Genomic DNA, 18,090 nt, shown 5'->3' on the forward strand with positions numbered 1-18,090 from the left:
TCCTTGGCCTAGGAAGCCACAGGGGTGAGGTTGTATAGGAAGACAGACCCAAGCACATTAGACTTGATTAATCAGCAACCTGGGATTTTAGAATATCTGAAAGGGTTCCAGGCTGGCCATCACTGTACTTGAGGTTTGGTGGTAGCATGCTTTCTCCCAGGAAACACTTGTCTATCTCTGGAGCATATACTAGCGTGTTCCCAAGAGACTAATTTGGAGCCCTCATTGTGGGGGTCCTGGGAGAGTGACAGATGTGAGGACCCATGCTGACTTCTTCAATTAAGTGTTGTTTACCTGTAGAGGTCTTTAGGAAAGCCTATAACACCAATCTGTCCCTGAAGGAAACCTCTGATAATAGAACTAAGTCTCAAGTATGAGAGCATTAGGTGCTTGGATGAGCAAAGAAGAGGAAGGGGCTTGGTGTCTTTGCAGATTTCTAGGTTAGTCTCACCACCAATGACGAAGCACAGATGTCTGAGGAACCCTCTGCATGTCAGTACTGGACCATTTTTGGTTTTTAAAAAAAAATTTTTTGTCATTGTTTGAAGGGTCTCTTAATGTAGCTCTGATCATCCTGGAATTCAATCTGTAGACCAGGTGGCCTCAAACTCAGAGATCCACCCACGTCTACCTCCCAAGTGCTGGGATTAAAGGTTACACCACCGTGCCTGGCTTATTTATTTATTTTTTTATGTGTATGACTCTTTTACTTGCATGTGCATAGGGACTGCAGGTGTACCTGGTGTCCAGGGAGGTCAGAAGAGGGTGACAAATTCCCTTAGGACTGGAGTTACAAATGGGTGAACCACTGTGTAGGTGCTGGGGACTTAAGCTGGGACTGTCACAGAGCAGTATTTGTGAGCTATTTCTCAACCTCTCAGTATTGAATTTAGATGCCTCAGTAAGTAAAGACCAACCCCAGAAACCAATGTACAAAGGCTCCCAGGCTCAGAGATCTCTCTGGCTCCAGCAAGGAGACAGGAAAATCTGCCTTAGTCTCTTTTTCTGTTGCTTCAGTAAAAATACTTGACAAGCAAAACCGAAGGGAGAAAAGGTTTATCTGGCCCACAGTTCCAGGCAGTCCCTGGTGGCAAGGAGGTCAAAACAGCAAGAGCTGAATGCAGCTGGTGACATCGGATCTAGAGTCAGGCAGCAGAACGCACACGTCTGCTCAGGCGCCCCTCTGACCAGGAAATGGTGCCACCCACAGTGGGCTCACCCCAGCTAACACGGCCAAGATAATCTCCCACGTGTGCCTGCCTGGGTCCTGCTCTAGTTTCTGGGAAACAGTCTCAGCTTAACTTTCTAATCAGATTTGTCTGTCTCCCATTGGTGTGTCAGTTTTTGCTTCACATATTTTTAAATTCTCTTGCTGCATGTCTCTGTGTGATGCATATATTATTTTGATGTCTTTTTAACGTTTTATCACTATGAGGTGACCTTCTGTATCAATGTTAATTCTTCTCGGTATGGCCACATCACTTTTCTTTCTTTTGTCGTCTCTTTTTTTAAAAAATTGTTTTTAGGCCCGGAGCGATGGCTAAGCAGGTAAAGGTACTGCCACCAAGCCTGTGACCTGAGTTTGACCCCTGGGACCCTCATGGTGAAAGGAGAGAACCGACTCCTGCAAGTGCCCTCTGACCTCCACACGTGCACTGTGGTACGCACATGTCTACACACACACACACACACACACACACACACACACACAAAATGTAATGAAAATTTTATAAAAATATTTAAAAATAATAAAATGTAATGAAAATTGTCTTTAGGTGTTTGTTTTGTTTTTGCACTCTTGGAAATCAAACCCAGGAAGACCTCATGCATGCTAGACAAGCATCCTTTTCCAGCAGCCCATTTTTAGCTTGGTGTTCTTTTCAGATCTCAGGTTGAGTTCTTCTGCATGCCAGCCAGGCACTCTTTCTCTTTTTCTTTGGAGACAGCCTCACTATGCGGCCCATGCTGGCCTCTGCCTCAGTCCCAGCGCAGGCTTCTGAGTGCTGTGAGCATAGGCCTGTGCCCATAGGCCTGTGCCCTTAAATGAGCTTCTTGTTATATTAGATCTGAAATGACATGAATCACGTAGCTTCTCCAAGGCCAGTTAACTAGTTAATTAATTAAATTTTAAGACAGGGTATCCGTAGCCCATGCTGTCCTGGAACTCACTCTGTAGCCCAGGATGGCCTGGAACTCACTCTGTAGACCAGGCTGGCCTGGAACTCACAGAGATCCACCTGCCTCTGCCTCCCGAGTGCTGGGATTAAAGGTGTGCACCATGCTTGGCCATCTAGTCCTTTTATATTTATGCCTTTACTTCTTTATATTGTAGACAGGGTCTCACTGTGTAGCCCTGGCTGGCCTGAGCTTTCTATGTAGACCAGGCTGGACTGAATTCACAGAGTTCCAACTGCACTTGCTTGTATAGTGCTGGAATCAAGTGCCATCATGCCTGGCCCCTCCCTTTGTATTTCTAAAATAGGGACAGCCATGGCCTGTAATCCCAGCACTCCGGAGTCTAAGACAGGTGGATCATTAATTCAGGGCATGTCTAGGCACATGTCAAGTTCAAGACCAGTTTATAATAGTAAGACCCTGTCTCTTGAGAACAAAAATGAATCACCCCACATTGTCACCCACTGCAGCTTATTTAAATATTTACAGCAGATAGTTTGATCCCACGGCTGCCCCTTCCAACAGCTAACTCTCACACTTGCCTTACATTTCCCCTTTGATTACTGGTCCCATTTTCCCGCTCCTCCTAGAATACCAGTCCCTGTGAATGACAAGTCACAGAGACTTCTTGCTTCCATTTCCCCTGCCGTGTCCTCAGTTTCTCTCACAAGTGAATGTGATGTGGAGACCAAGGTGCATGCTGGGAATCATAAGCAACTCTTCTACCTCACTGAGGCAGGAGCTCTCAGTCAAGTGACTAGTCTTGCTAGCCAGCTTTCTCTGGGGATCCCCATCTTCCCTCTGCAAGGCTGGGGTTACAGGCATGCCATGATGCCTACCTGACATTTTACATGTGTTCTGGAGATCCAAAGTCCGGTCCCCATGCATGCATGGCAAGCCATTCATCTCTCCAGCTCTGATCCCTGTGATTCTGCAGAGGCTTCATTTAAAGCAGTGGTTCTCAGCCTTCTCAAACAACCCTTTCACGGGGGTCCCCTAAGACCACTGGTAAACACAGATATTTACATCATGATTCATAATGGTAGCAAAACTGCAGTTAAAATAATTTTAGGCTGGGGGTCACCACAACACAAGGAACTGTATTAAAGGGTTGTGGGAGTAGGAAGGTTGGAAACCACTGATGTAAAGATTAGGGAGTCTTCAGATTTGCTTAGCCTCACGGGTTTTCGGTGGGAAGATCATGTTGTTGACCCAACCCCTGGCAGAAATTAAACTCCAAATTCTGTCTTCCCAGCACAGGAAGCTGCTAAAGCCCCTCTCAAATCATGAGCCCTCCCAGATCCTTCCCAGAAGGCTTTGTGCCTCCCTCTGTACTGAGGAAGGAGCCCGTGATTTGGGATGTGTGTGTGTAGGGACATCTGGGGGCTACCCGAGTCCTCCTCTTTTTTAAGCTCTCCCCAGTTCACAGCTGGATAGACAGCCCTAAACTCTCACCTCTGATGGCTCACCCTGGCTAAGGCACAGCTTTTGACCTGAGTGGGATTCCTGTGTATCATTGCTTATGGCCTCTCTGCTATAGTTGGCTTTTATGCTGTTTGCTTGTTTTTGTTTAATTTTGCCCACATTCGATTGGCTGGAGACTTAGTCCAATATAATTTAACCTACCTTTGCAGGTAACAGAACCCCGGCCACCCTTCCATTGGCCTCTTCACCTTGGTTTTCCTGGTTTAAAATTTTAAAAAATCTTGCTGTTTATACTTCATGGAAATTCTTTTGTTGCTTCTCAGAGGACATTGGTGACAATTTGGTTTTTATGTTTGATCTCTAGCATGTGTGTTAGAGATTTTCTCCTGGTGACCCAAGGGCTGGTGGAGGGCTTGCCCAGCACAGATAAGGCCTGGATATTATAATACTACAGGAAACAACTGCAACACACTGGGGTGTTGAGTTTGAGTGGTACTGGGCAGCTCCAAAGGCCAGCATCTCCTGCTCTCCCCCTTCCCCCAGTCCCCAGCATCTCCTGCTCTCCTCAGAGTCCCCAGCATCTCCTGCTCCCCCCCCCGAGTCCCCAGCATCTCCTGCTCTCCCCCCTGAGTCCCCAGCATCTCCTGCTCTCCCCCCCCCAGTCCCCAGCATCTCCTGCTCTCCACCCCCCCCCGAGTCCCCAGCATCTCCTGCTCTTCCCCCCCCCCGAGTCCCCAGCATCTCCTGCTGTCCTCCAGATTCCCCAGCATCTCCTGCTCTCCCCCCCCCAGTCCCCAGCATCTCCTGCTCTCCCCTCCCCAAGTCTCCAGCATCTCCTGCTCTCCCCTCCCCGAGTCCCCAGCATCTCCTGCTCTCCACCCCCCAGTCCCCAGCATCTCCTGCTCTCCACCCCCCAGTCCCCAGCATCTCCTGCTCTCCCCTGAGTCCCCAGCATCTCCTGCCATTCCCCCCCGAGTCCCCAGCATCTCCTGCTGTCCTCCAGATTCCCCAGCATCTCCTGCTCTCCCCCAGTCCCCAGCATCTCCTGCTCTCCCCCCCAGTCCCCAGCATCTCCTGCTCTCCTCCCGAGTCCCCAGCATCTCCTGCTGTCCCCCCGAGTCCCCAGCATCTCCTGCTGTCCTCCTGAGTCCCCAGCATCTCCTGCTGTCCCCCAGATTCCCCAGCATCTCCTGCTCTCCCCCCAGTCCCCAGCATCTCCTGCTGTCCCCCAGATTCCCCAGCATCTCCTGCTCTCCTCCAGATTCCCCAGCATCTCCTGCTCTCCTCCAGATTCCCCAGCATCTCCTGCTCTCCTCCCAAGAGGAACTTCTTCCCGTTGTCCGTCCCATTGGGTACGTGTTCATCTGCCTGCACTCTGGGAGCTCACCGGGAAGAAACCTAGAGGGGTATCACCCTGAGCACATACTTGCTCTCTCAAACACGCTTGACACCTGTTATCTTTCTTGGACATGCATATCCATGGTGGGAATTAGTCAGCTGCCCCATGGACTTGGGCTCTGGAGAGCTCTGGGCTTGCTCCTCCAGCCACTTTCAACTCATCTCTTTTTCCTCAGTCTCCCCCACTCCAATTCCCCATTCCACTTTCTGAGCCCTTTGAGGATTCTTCAGACAAACTGGGCCCTGGCTTCACTGCTAGCCTAGCTCTCAGGCGTTTGCGCTCTTGTGTGTGTGTGTGTGTGTGTGTGTGTGTGTGTGTGGCAGAAGGAAAGAAAATGAGTGTGTGTGTGTTTGTGCACATGCATGCTCTGGTACATGCATACATGTGAAACCACACATGTAAAGGACAACTCCTTCCACCGTTGAGGTTCTGGGATCGAACTCAGGTCGTCAGGCTTGCACACAAGTGCCTTTTACCTACTGAGCCGTCTCACTGGCCCGAGTCTAGCTTTCTTAAATGCATGGTCTCACTCGCCATCTGCTTTCCAGCCTCCAAGATTCGGATGGTGAATTCTCTGGTTTTCGGAAGGGGAGGACATGAACTCAGAAGCCTGCAACTAGAGACTGTAAAAGAGATTGCTTTTGTGGCATCGGTTGGTCAGAGGGCAGAGTCTCCGAGTCTACGGGCTTCAAGTACTTCTGAGTAGTCAAACCAATAGGGAACATTTTGCAGAAATCAAAGTAAGTGCTTACAATTCAGGGTTAGCGACGACAAAAGCAGACAGTGTAGATGAACAACACATTTGCCTCTGAGCAAAAAGATAAATGGTTCAGGCTACCTCTGGTCTTTGGAAGGAGACCTGGGAATTAGACCTTTTCCTGGGGCCGTCTGCTACTGCAACCGTGGCGTGTACCTGGAGTCCTGACGGTGCCCATTGCTCTTGCTTCAGGGAAATGCAGTGGGGTTGGGGAAGGTCTGGGAAGGAAAGAATGAAATGACAGCCTCGAGAGGGCAGATGTAAGCAGGTATGAGCCTGGACTCTCTGAAACCCAAGTAGGTAAGTTTAGCAAAACTTCATTGTGATAGGCCAGAAACATGGCCTCTGTGTACTGTGTTCAAGTAGGTCTTCTATTTTTTTTTTTTTTTGGAACAAGTGAATAACAGAGTCCACACCTTCCCACCTGAAATGGAGAAGCCGACTTCCGAGAGATATTGGCATACTCGCAACTCAGACATCAAAGCATACTCTGATTGGGCTGTTACTAGAACACTGGGCTGGATGGAGAGTGGGAAGCTCAGTGGAGTGGGAAAAACTTGAACTGAGTTAAGATCTGAGTTCAAATCTTGACTCTATGGTGGCTACTCACCGGGTGCCCTTAAGCCAATGCTTAGTCTATCTTATCTTCCTAAGGGCCTGGCAAGGGTCACATGACACACGAGAGGGCCAGTAAAATACCTGGTTAGTGACTGATTCCTGAACTGAGTTTGTGCCTTTAGCACATTTGATGAGTCCCTGTTGGTTACCAGGATGTGTAATGTGTATGTATGTGTATATATATATATATATATCCCTTCCCAAAAGGCTCATGAAGTGACACTCTAACTTAGCCCCACCCTCCGTCCCTCAGGATGGATCGTACCTGTAAAAGCAAACATTTTGGTTCTGTCTGGGCTGCGGTGGACCATGGGAGAGAAGGTCCAAGCCTTTTTTTTTTAATCTCATCTCAGCATCCCCGGCACTCTGCTGTGTGGAGAAAAGACGGCAATGATAATGTTGGCCGCCCCGTCTGCTGTTCAGTTACTCTTTTCTGTCCCAAGTCCAGATGCACAGCACTGACCCAGCGGGGGCAGTTTTGACCCTGTGACACTGGGCTTTGAGTATATTCATGGCCCGCGAGGGTTGGCACCACAGTGATTGCGATGGCTGCAGACAGCGTGGGCCGCTCCTCCCGGCTGGGCGTGGTCCTTACTTCCCTCCACGTCAGCAGGGAGTTGGTGAGGTCTGTGGGTGAACACTGACCCACCGACCTGGGGTGGGGTAGGCTCACCAGCAGCCACTGCGCCTGCACCCAAAGCTTGACTCTCCTGCTTTGGTGCCACTTGGACATTTTCCTGACCTAGGCGAACTTTCCTTTTGGCCGCCCTGACAGTCGCCGTGTGGGTGGGAGGCTTCGGCCCTCCCCACCTAAGTCAGCTTCCGCTACCTGAAGTCGTTTAGCTTTGCTCTTGTCTCTTCCCTTTTCCAGAACTTACCTGCTGTGTGTCAGACTGAGCTATCCCTATTCCCTCCTGTTCTTCAAGACCTGCTACTGTCCCCGCTGGTGGTCACAGCCACGCCTGGAAAGAAGAAGGTGGTCCCTTCGGTGGGAGAGCTCCGTGCACACTCCTTGGAGGCCTAAAGGGGCAGGGAAGAAACTGTCGGAGCTCGCCGTCTGTGTGTGTCTGTGACTCCGTGTGTGTGTGTGTGTGTGTGTGTGTGTGTGTGTGTGTGTGTGTGTGTGTGTACCGGTGGCACCTGGCTTCCTTCCCAGAGACCTTGCTGCCCCAGAACGGACCTGTCTGAGAACCGAGGCAGGCAGGGAGGGAGCCACTAGCCCCCTCGCTTCCCAGTTCCCAACTCCCAGGAGCAGCTAAACCTCTCCGCGGAGGCTGCTGAGAGCCCGGAGCCCCACTGCCCTGCATGTGTCCAGCCTACTGTTTCATGCTGTGAAATTGTGTACAGGAGGTGCCCGGCGTCTTTCTGAGTGGCTCCTCCCTCGGAATGTGCCAGTGTTTCTGCGGTTCATCAGGTTTCCCCGCCCTCGCTACTGTATCTCTTGGCTTTTTCCTCAGTAGGCTGCCTTTCTCTCCTCGCTGGGGAAATTACTCTTTCTGCATCCTGTACAGGGTTTGCTCCCACCCTCTATGGGGCTGCAGGGTCTGGGGAAGCAGATTGTTCTTGACCTTGGCCAGCCTGCAAGTGACTCTCAGCATCTGTTTTGTCACTCAGAGAGACTGGGGTAGGACAGGTTTCCCTTCCGTCCTGGGGAGCTCGACAGAGAGCAGGCATTAAGACAGAGAGCAGGCGTTAATCGTGCGGATCACTGTGACAAGCTGTTTGGCTTACTGCCCTCTTCCCTTATAGCTAAAGCAGCTGACAAGGACCTGTAGCTGGGGTGGAGGGGTTACGAATCTCCCCCCCCCCCGCCCCTGCCACCCCATTTTATTTTGAGTAGACTCTGTTGGGTCTGAGGGGTAGGGTAAAGGATGGAAATCCTATTTGTAGATATGAATCTATGTAGATGGCTTTGTGATGCCTAACCCCTCCAGCTTTTTTTGTGAGCATATGTGTTAGGGCCCCTGGAGATCTCTGCCTACTTTACTGCCCTGGATACAAGCCTTCAGTGACATCCTAGATGGCTCCTCTGTCAGCCTCCACACTTAGCTGCAGTCACCAAAGTTAACTCCCTGAGCAGAGGGCGTGGCCACCTCTCCATTAGCAGGGACAGGCTGTGGAGGACAGAGTCCCAGCACTGTGACAAGTCAAGTCCGATCTTGCAACTACCTTGGGTTCTGTGTCCTAGAGCAGCTGGGTGGCTGATAGGAGGTACTCCAAGCGGATGGTTGCAAGACGGAGTGGCCACAGCTGGAATCGACCCCACCCCTAAGAAGAGTAAGTTGTCACAAAAGTGGTGGTGACATTTGGAAGTCTGTGTGCCATGCAGCAGAGCGGAGGGGTGTGTGGTTAAGAGCAATGGCCAGAGTCCAGCTGCCTTGTCCTCTCCCAGGACTCTCTGGGGAGGACTTACTTTTCATCATAGGCCTCTCCACAGCTGTGACAAGTTCTCACCACTGCTAGGCCATGGCCTGGGGCCCTGCAGGTAGGGCCTGGGTCAGTGGCGCTCCGTGAACCAGGTGCAGACGGCTGGCATCTCCCTGTAGCGTTCCCATCAGCAAAGACCCAAGAGATGGAACAACCGGCCATTTGGGTATTTCTTCTGCAAAGAAAAAGAAGAGTTTCTGCAACTTTCCGCGTCTGGCCCCACACTGGGTTTATGTGGCATACAGACACAGGGAGGAACGCCTGCCTCCTGGCTCACTTTCCCCTTCTGCCGCATCGAGAATGACAGCTCACTGTGCTGACAGGTCAGTCACCCCGACTTCTGGGGCTTCGTGCTCTCTACCAAGTCCAAGAGATCTGGAGGAGGTGAGGCACAGGAGGCCTGTCCTAGCCTAGGTCACAGTTAGCTTGGGGAAGAGCACAGCTCATTCTGAGCCCCGTGGATCCAGAATGTTCCTTATCACCTTGCTTGTGAGAGCTGGCTCTTGCCGCCTCATCTTCCCAACATAACTAAGCGTTTTTGCTCCCCCTGATAGCTGGGAAGACCCAACAGGCTGAAGGAGTGTTCCAGGGTAAATAAGACAGATTCCTAGGGACCCGGTCTTTTGTCTTTGCCTTTCTGAGCCCGCAGTGTTGCGTGTGTGTGTGTGTGTGTGTGTGTGTGTGTGTGTGTGTGTGTGTGTGTGGCATGTCCCTGTTTCTCGGTGAGCAGATGAGTCGGACGAACTGAGGCTGTCTTCACAGGCATACAGTGGTGCTGGGCCCCCTGGGAAGACATCCCTTCCGTGCTCAAATGTTGTCACCACTCTAATAGACTAAGGGAGTGCAAAAGAGGGGGACCGAAGGAAGTTGCTGGCAGCTCCCATGGTACTGCCCTGTCTGTGGCCCAGTGTCTGTCATTCAGGGCCCAGCCAGGAAAGCACAACTCGTTTTTAGGGTTCATACCGAGAAGCATGAAGAGTAGGGAGGGGAAGTCCAGTGAAGAGGCTGTGTAACTATAGGCCAGGGCCACTGGGAAGGAGCCAAAGCTGTAAGGGGTCAGAGAAGGGAGAAGGAACTTGGCCCCCTCTTTCCAGCCTGTGGACTTCTGTGGGTGCCCCACACTAGCTGGCTCCAGCCAGAGGCCATCCTACCCTGGGAGCCTGTGGGCTCAGCCCCCAGCCTGCAGCAGGGACCGGCTGATGACGAGCAGGCCTGTGGCAGGGACGCTGCCATGTGCTGTGTCTTCAGAGACTGGCAATTCCTCGGCAGTGCTTAAGACCTTGGGGAAGGAGGCAGAGGAGTGACCTCCTTAGGTTTTTAGGTTGTTTTTCACCCTCCTGAGGAGGAAAGAGCTCTATTGGGGGGAGGAGGAGGCCTTTCTTCACAGTCACCCCTGCTTTCCTTTGGAGGTGTTTGCCCACAAAATCACCATGCCTTGTACCCCCTTCCAGAAAGCCATGTTCTGATTTCTGTGTGACCTGCCTGCCTGTTCCTCTCCTCCAACTCTCTGGTTGTCCCCCTCTACCCCCTGCCGTGAGCACTAACCAGAGCCACCCTCAGTGCTTGGGGAAGCTCTCCCACACGTGCGTGCCAGTGTGGCCTGTCTGTTTGTAGGAGAGCCCATCTATCCGTCAGTTTGTATTGTGTTTCCAATAAATTTCTGGAAATCCTGCCTAGTGTCATGATGTCCTTTCCTGGGCTAGTGACTCAGCTGGGAGACTCTTTTCATGCTCTCTCCAGACTTAGGTGTCTGGAGGACCTCATCTAAGGGACTGGGTGTCTCTGCCTGCTCCCAGGGTCCAGGAGAGGTAACAGGCCACCCCCAAACTCTCAGCAACCTTTCCCCCAGGTTGAATGTGCTGTTACTGTCTGACCAGCCACATCCTGAGAACATGGTAGTTTCAGGAAGCTGCACCCCACAAAAAGTGTCTTTGACTTTGTGCCACTTAGACTTAGAGGGGGGAGCAGCAGGTAGAGCTCTCTGGAATTAGTCACCCACGAGTCACTCCTGCAGTGCTGTGGCTAGCACTGTGTCCTGGGGACACCGGCTGGGGTGTTTGGGGAGGTGCAGAAGAAATTGCTGTGCTTTGGCCCAGGGCTGCCCTGTCAGGTGACTGTTTGAGCACACTGCCTCGGGTGGTCTGCTGGGGCAACTGTAGGAAAAAGCCGATGGAGGCTCGCAGGAGACCCTTCCAACCTGTCTGAACGACACTGGTTTGCTGAGCTACGTGACTGGTGATTAAAACGCAAAACCAAAGAAGACAGTGGGTTTGCTGGGGTTGCCAAATATTGTTTATTTTTACAATGTGTATTATTTATTTTCAAGTATGTATGTATGTGAGCTTACGTGTGCCATGGAACATATGTGGAGGTCAGGGGATGACTCCCTGTTGTTCTCTGCTTCTACCACAGAGGTCCTGAGGATTGAACTCGGGCGCAGGCTGACTGCATGCACCCTTCCTGATGAGCCTTCTCTTGGGCCCGGAAGCAATAGACAGGAAAAGGGGATTTGCGAGATTGGCTCCCTTGTCACCTAGGCAATCACATCCATTCTTTCTTTCCAAATGAAAACAATAACCAAGTCATAATTCCACCTAAAATGATACAACCACCTCACCCACAATCCCTCTCCGCCAGAGTAAGTGCCGAAGTCCCTTGAGGAATGCTTAGCTTTTTAGTGTCCCGTAACTTAGGTACAATGATAAATAGTTACAGCACTTTGAATATCATCTCAGTATCACGCTGCATAAAGAAAGGAAAGAAAGCAATTATCTGCTTAATGGACAAGTATTTTTTATATAGTGTTTTATTTATTCTTTGAGCATCCATGCAGGTATACAATGTGATCTTGTCACATCCAGCAATTATCTGCCTAATGGACAAGCATTCTTTTTTATATAGTGTTTTATTTATTCTTTGAGCATCCATGCAGGTATACAATGTGATCTTGTCACATTCAGCTCGCTCTGGACATTGTCCCCAATTTCACGTCCTTTTCTTCCCTCCCTCACAACCCACTGAACCCAATCTGTGGGGCCTGTATGTACACAGGTATGCGACCTTCCCCTGGAGCAAAGGTAACCTGCCAGCAGCCATGCTCCCAAAGAAAAATGACCTTCTGGGACCTAGAGAGATGGCTCGGGGTGTTAAGAGTACTGACCGCTCTCTGGAAGGACCCAGGTTTGATTCCCAGCACACACATGGCCTTTAAAAACCATCTATAACTCTGTTTCCGGGGATCTGGCACCCTCTGCTGGCCTCTGTGGGCAACGCATACACTGGGTGAACAGATAGGCAAGACGCCTATACCCATAAAATGAAATTAAAGCTGCAACTATGAGCTGCAAATAGCTGTTCAAATGGCTCCTCGTGAGACCCTGCCTATCCGCGCTGCAGTGTTGACTGAATTGATCTTGTGCAAGTAACAGCAGTTACTACAAGTTCCTGGGTACAATGACCACGTTGCATCACAACACTGCTCCCCATCCTCCAGTCCTTACATATTCAAGAGCCCCGGGTTGGGGGAGATTGTTACATCCTATTTAGGACAAAGTACCCACCGCTGCTTTTCCTCGGCTCTTTGACCAGTTAATGCATCTCTGCATTAACCCCTGCTGCTGTTTATTTTTACTCCTTAACTCTTTCGGCTCTTTTTTGGGGGGCATCACCCAGCTCCCAAGTTATCACACATGGAGGCTAATTCTTTCTCACAAGTCCCCCTCGCCTTAGCTTGGTCTGATTCTAACCAGCTTTTCTTAAATGATCCCAGCTACCCTTTGCCTCCGGGCGTCCATCCCTCTCCACTTAGTGTTAGCGAGTTGATGACTCAGTCTCCTGACCCCGGGTTAATTTTATGTAATCAAACAAATGTAACAGTGTCATGATAAATCGTGAGGGGAACCTCCATGGCAGGCAAGGAACAAACACACCAGGCAGACAGAGCTTAAGTGAGACGTTTTATTAGAAAGGGAAAGGGAGAAGAAAAAAGAGGTAAAGAGACAGAGAGAGGGCAGAAGAGGAGACAGGAAAAGTCCTGTCAGCCCCAGGGGAACAGCGGGGGGGGGGGGAGCCAGGGAAAGTTAGCGTAAGTGGGCGGAGTCTGTCTTTTAAAGGGTCCTTTGCACCTGCATGCAGACTACACAACCATGGAAGCCTGGGCTGACCAGGGCCCTGCCTGAGTGCATTCTGCCAGGTGACGGGTGGGCCAGCATAATGCCTGAATTCTTACAAACACGTCTTTGCATCATTAAACAGACGTTCCACAGCACAAACGAATGTAACACATCTTAAATGTTTATTCCACCACACTCTGCCACCGCAGAAGGAAGCTTCTCTGATCAAGGTTGATGCCAGCAGCACGAATCTATGGAGAGAACAATAAATATGCCAACACAACAATTTAGCAAGACAGCTGTTAGTAGATTTCCTCTCTAGAACTTATGCACCCCGTCCCGCCCCCAGCCACAGGCTTCTGATCAGGTTTATAGCAGGCAGGAGGCCTCATGTTAAATCATAGAGCAATTGGTTACCCCATAACAGCCTTGCCTCTATTACACCAGCAGGCACAGCTTGCCTGGAAGATCGGTACTGTAGCATGCAGGTTTCAAACAAGCATATTTTTTAACAAGATAGGACAGGAACACCCAATGGCCATTGCAATGACCGTTTCTGTAACTGGTCACACGGCCTTACTTGGTGTTTATGGCTTGTCTTCCTCTAGGACCCGTCCTGCATCATCTCCCCCTTCTCAGAAGTACCTCAGCAGGTGATGTGGTTTATTTCTTCATCCCTAAAGGATCTGAGCCACTTAGCCTCCTGCTTGGGTTGTTGCTGTTTCCCATTGACCTTAATCACAGGCATGGCAACACTAAGAGTACATGCACTCTTGTACTCCAGATATACCTCCCCTTATTTCCAGTGTGGAAAAGCAGTCCAGTTTCTCCCCAGAGTCCAGATCAATAGCTCTTCCCAGTATTGTGGCTCCGATCTCAGTCACTGGACTCAAAGACATCAGGAGCCCAAAGTGTCCAGAAAGACCTACCTTCAATTCATCTTTTAAAACCGAAGTTTAATTATTTAGTGTGTGTATGTTGGTGCACGTGTGCCATTGTGTGTGTGTGTCTGTGTGTGTGTGTGTGTGTAGACAACTTGTAGGAATCAGTTCTCTCCTTCTGCAACATGGGTGTTAGGATTGAACTCAGATTATCAGGCAAGTGACATTAGCCCACTGAGCCATCATGCTGGCTGTTAGCTTCCAGTTCAATGGAATGTTAGGTTGTAGCTCCTGGAAATATCCAGAAATGTCCTCATATCCCAGAACCAAGATTTCTCAGCTAACAGAACATAAAGGCACAGGAACAGTGCTGTGGGTGCTTGGTTCTCGGGGTCTCCTTGACCCCCATGCTCGGAGGCCATTCTGTAGGTTCTCCTTGGGGAGCTGGTTCTCATACCCCAAGAACCAGCGCCTCACCCTACAGAGCTAAGTCTTCTAAGAGTCTTTCCGTAGAGGTCAGCTCTCTCTCTCCAAGTGTCATTCCCTAGCTGAGAAGGGGGACACACCTTCCTGCTACACACAGGCTGAATTCACACACCCACTACTCCGTTTAGGACTTTAGAGTACATATACTCAAACCAGACTACCACTTACTAGTTATGGGACCTAGGGAAAGTCACCCAACCCATCCCTGAAGTCGCATCTGTAAGACGGGATAATAGTATCTACCTCAGGGCTAAGGAAATTGACACATGTGTGATGCTTAGACCAGAGCCTGGTACACAGTGTTCATCACTATTAGCTCATCCCTACCACTGTTCTCTCCTCTCCCTCCTCTCCCTCCTGAAACTATATTTAAGTTCCCCTGTTCAGTCCACAAGACGGCAGAACCCTCGAACCACTAAAACCTCAGTCCACTGCTTATGGCACTCTGTCTCCCTTTACTGGCAAAGCAACCGGAAGAGGAGCCGTGTGTCTCCATTACTTCAAATCTCACCAGTGCCTCAACCCATTACACTGTTTTACGGTTTCCATTCTGCTCTGGGCCGGCAGACACTCACAGAACCCGCTGTCAGTAAAGTCACTAATGACTGTCTAAAGAGCCAAAAGTCTTAGGAGTCATTCCGCCCGAGTGTCTCGAGCACTCAAAGCTGCGGTCATCCCCCTCCTCTTTGCCTTGACCTCTACTCAGAGACACAGTTAGATATCATTCCTGGCTGCCGCTTCCCCACAGGTCGGCCTTGAACCCCTAGTCTTCTTGGGTGCTGGGATTTCAGGCATGTGCCACCACACCTAGCTTATGACCTGCTGTATCTTGAAAAGCTTTTTGTTTTTTAATATAGTACTGGTCTATAATTTAGAAGTATAGAACGGTGCTATAGTAAGTACATTGTTAACTTGGGCGCTCATTCCAGATGCTGGACACAGCATGGACTTGGCTTCGCAGACGGGCTTCCCTGCAGCTGGCAGTTAGAGAGCACTTTTGAAGATGCTCTGTTCTTGCACGAGGCACTTTTCCTTCCTAAATGGCAGTTTTATTCCATCTTTCCTAATGGAAATTTCTCTGCTTGGGTGAAGAGATTGCCTTCCCTAATGTTCTCTTTTCCTTGCTACGGCCCGCATCTTCTATTTAAAGCTTTCTTCTGAGCATTTTTTCTGGGTCTTTCATTTTGTGTGTGCCCCCTACCTGCAGGGACTTTAAAAGGATGCGTCTTGGTCCACTTTGCCCTCTTACTAAGAATGCCATCCATTACCATTACCTCTGCCTTCCCATTCCAGCTCCGAGAGTACTGTTGGCTCCCTGGAGGCTTCCACACCATGCCCCGGGCCTCAACCCTCTCTCCTCTCCTCCAAAGCTGCTCTCCCATGGGCGCTGTCATGAATCATGGCCCACTCGTCACCAGCCGCTTTCCCTGCTCAGCTGGGCAGTGCCCGTGAGCTCTGACGCTTGTGCTCTTTGCCAGGGTCTGTGTTCAGGCTTTTGCCAGGAGTCACAGACAGCTTAAGGTCAGAGGAGAGCGCTCTACCCTACACGCGTGCGTTGCCTCTAGCTATGTGTGCCCCTCCACCCCGTGGGAGGCCCAGTAGATGCTGGGTAAACGTTAATGACTACTGGCCCTTCACTTTCCTGTCCCGCTCACCCCTGCTATACGGGGATCATGGGAGGAAAGCAATGGATGCTGCTGTCTTGCGCCCCGGATGCGAGCAGGTTATACTGGGAGAAAGAAAGAGGCTACAAAGCGCAGGCTCACATTCGCATAGCGAGAGCTAGATCCTCGACGTCTCCAGTTCGCCGTGCACCCCTGTACGGCTGCTCTCCAAGCTGTAAGAGGCAGACGGTTCTCCACTCTTCTTCTCCCCTTTGGAGCGCTACTGTTGGCCTGTCTCCATCTTCCATCCTACAGCCGGCAAGGGCCAGGCTCGTGGTTTCCATTCCACAAACGGAGAAGCATGTCCAGAGAAAGGTACCCTGGGCCAGACCAAGGGTGCCCTACTTTCCCGGGAGATCGTGGCAGCAGTCCACCTCAGGGGTGCAAGGGCCCTTTAGAGAAGGCAGGCCTGAGGAAGTTGGGGCAGGCACCATCAGGCTTGGCACACTCCAGGGGAATGGGTCTGGCAAGCTTAGGGGCAGCCTGAGGGTATGGTCAGAACCGAGGGAGGCTCTAGGGCTGGCTGGGAGCTGGATCCGCACCGTCCCCAGGGACTTCTCAAAGGCAGCTGTGCCTGTGCCTGTTCTAGGCCGGCAAGAACAGCGGTGCACACACGGGGGTATCTCGACATTTCTCTTACATTAGGTTGGGCTGAAACAGCCAGCTATTTTTAGAGATGGGGTAGGAGGCCCAGAGAGAGGTGTTAGCAGAAAGGTTTCCAGAAAGTTGGGGGGGGGGATGGAGGCAATGCCATGTGGTGTAGATGGAATTTCCCTGTCCATATTGCCTGCTCCCAAATGACCAACGTGGAGCCTGACATTAATTATAAATGCTCGGCCAATAGCTCAGGCTTGGTACTAACTAGCTCTCACAAACTTAACCCATTTCTGCTAATCTATGGACTGCCCCAAGGCTCATGGCTTTTACCTCTATCTCACTTCATGTGTCCGACTGGCTGTTTTGAGACTGGCTGGTGACTCCTGACTCTGCCCTTCTCCTTCCCGACATTCTCAGTTTGGTTCCCCCCAACCTTATTCTATTCAGTGTACCAAGGGATCATTCCACAGCAATGTGGTCTCCCTCCAACACCAGGGCTGCTCTGATCCCATTGGACACAAACCTGGGTAGACACCTAGATGACAGACAGGCACTCTGGGTGGCCGGCACTGTGCCAGCTGGTCCATTAAGGGAGAGGCAGCTTACTTGGAAATGTTCTATCTCAGGCTGAGGTGGGATGACCTGGAGTTGGCCTTCTCCTCCTTGATGGGAAAGCCTTAGAGATGGAGCAGTCAGCCTACCAGGTCAATCCCTTGGCTAAGGGACCATTTCTAGGAAGATAGGAAGAATTTTTTTCTCTCTGTGTAACTTTGGAGCTTATCCTGGCACTCGATCTATAGACCAGGCTGGCCTCAAACTCACAGAGATCCACCTGCCTCTGCCTCCCGAGTTCTGGGATTAAAGGTGCGTGCCACTAACGCCTGACCAGGTAGGAAGACTCTAAGCCATGCTGAGGGGACAGGAGAAACAATTATCCCTTTAATGAGATGAGCAGTTTCCTTTTCAGAACTCCCCCTCGGGCTTCTGGAGTTGCAGGCAGATGCTCTGTTAGACTTTTCTGGAGGGGAGCACAGCTCTCCTTCCTTCTTCCTTCATGGGTTCAAGCATACCTTCCTCATCATCTGGGCTTCCTCTCTCTGTGAGGCTTTCCTTCCCCTCCCTTTTGCCATTTGGCTGCATGTCTGGCCCAGCTCAAATGGCAGCTGCCGAGATTTACAGCTTGCCTGCTTTGGGGTTTTCTTTTAAACTCTAATAAAATTGTCCTCTGTAAAATCAGGTGCTGTCACCTTCATGGAGAGTTATGAGGAGAACATGAGGAAGCCTGGCTGTCCTTTCTTGACAGATGGAGCCTCCCCTTCTGTGTTCTGACCCTGAAGCTTCTAGCGCCATCTTCTCTTCCCAGCCCACAGAAGCACGTTGGTGCAGCCAAGCATGGACCAGGCCACCCCAGAGAGTAGACATTTGGGAGCACCTATGTGATCCTTCTTTGCTTACAGCAATAGTTTGGGGTAGGACGGCAGGGGCTGGTGTCCCATCCCTCAGGGCCAGAACACCTCTAAGCGAAGTCAGCGGAGTGTGCCGGGGCAGG

The 18,090-nt window shown here is 50.8% G+C and overlaps 1 protein-coding gene across 6 annotated transcripts in view; it reads left to right on the forward strand.

Moving 5' to 3' along the window:
* Positions 1-10,472, forward strand: part of Mta3 (metastasis associated 1 family member 3) — a 119,443-nt gene extending 108,971 nt beyond the window's left edge. For 4 of the 6 annotated variants that reach the window (XM_040737223.1, XM_040737217.1, XM_040737218.1 and 1 more), the window contains 2 exons: positions 5,548-5,739; positions 7,246-10,472. In XM_040737223.1, coding sequence (XP_040593157.1) covers positions 5,548-5,705 — 158 coding nt within the window. In that variant the 3' untranslated portion in view covers positions 5,706-5,739; positions 7,246-10,472. Of the gene's footprint in view, positions 1-1,526; positions 1,595-5,547; positions 5,740-7,245 lie in introns of those variants that run through there. The other 2 variants (XM_040737219.1, XM_040737220.1) reach the window with 2 other exon arrangements.
* The last annotated feature ends 7,618 nt before the right edge of the window (positions 10,473-18,090 follow it).

This window comes from Mesocricetus auratus, unplaced genomic scaffold, assembly GCF_017639785.1.
Source record: "Mesocricetus auratus isolate SY011 unplaced genomic scaffold, BCM_Maur_2.0 Super-Scaffold_100676, whole genome shotgun sequence".
Taxonomy (NCBI): domain Eukaryota; kingdom Metazoa; phylum Chordata; class Mammalia; order Rodentia; family Cricetidae; genus Mesocricetus; species Mesocricetus auratus.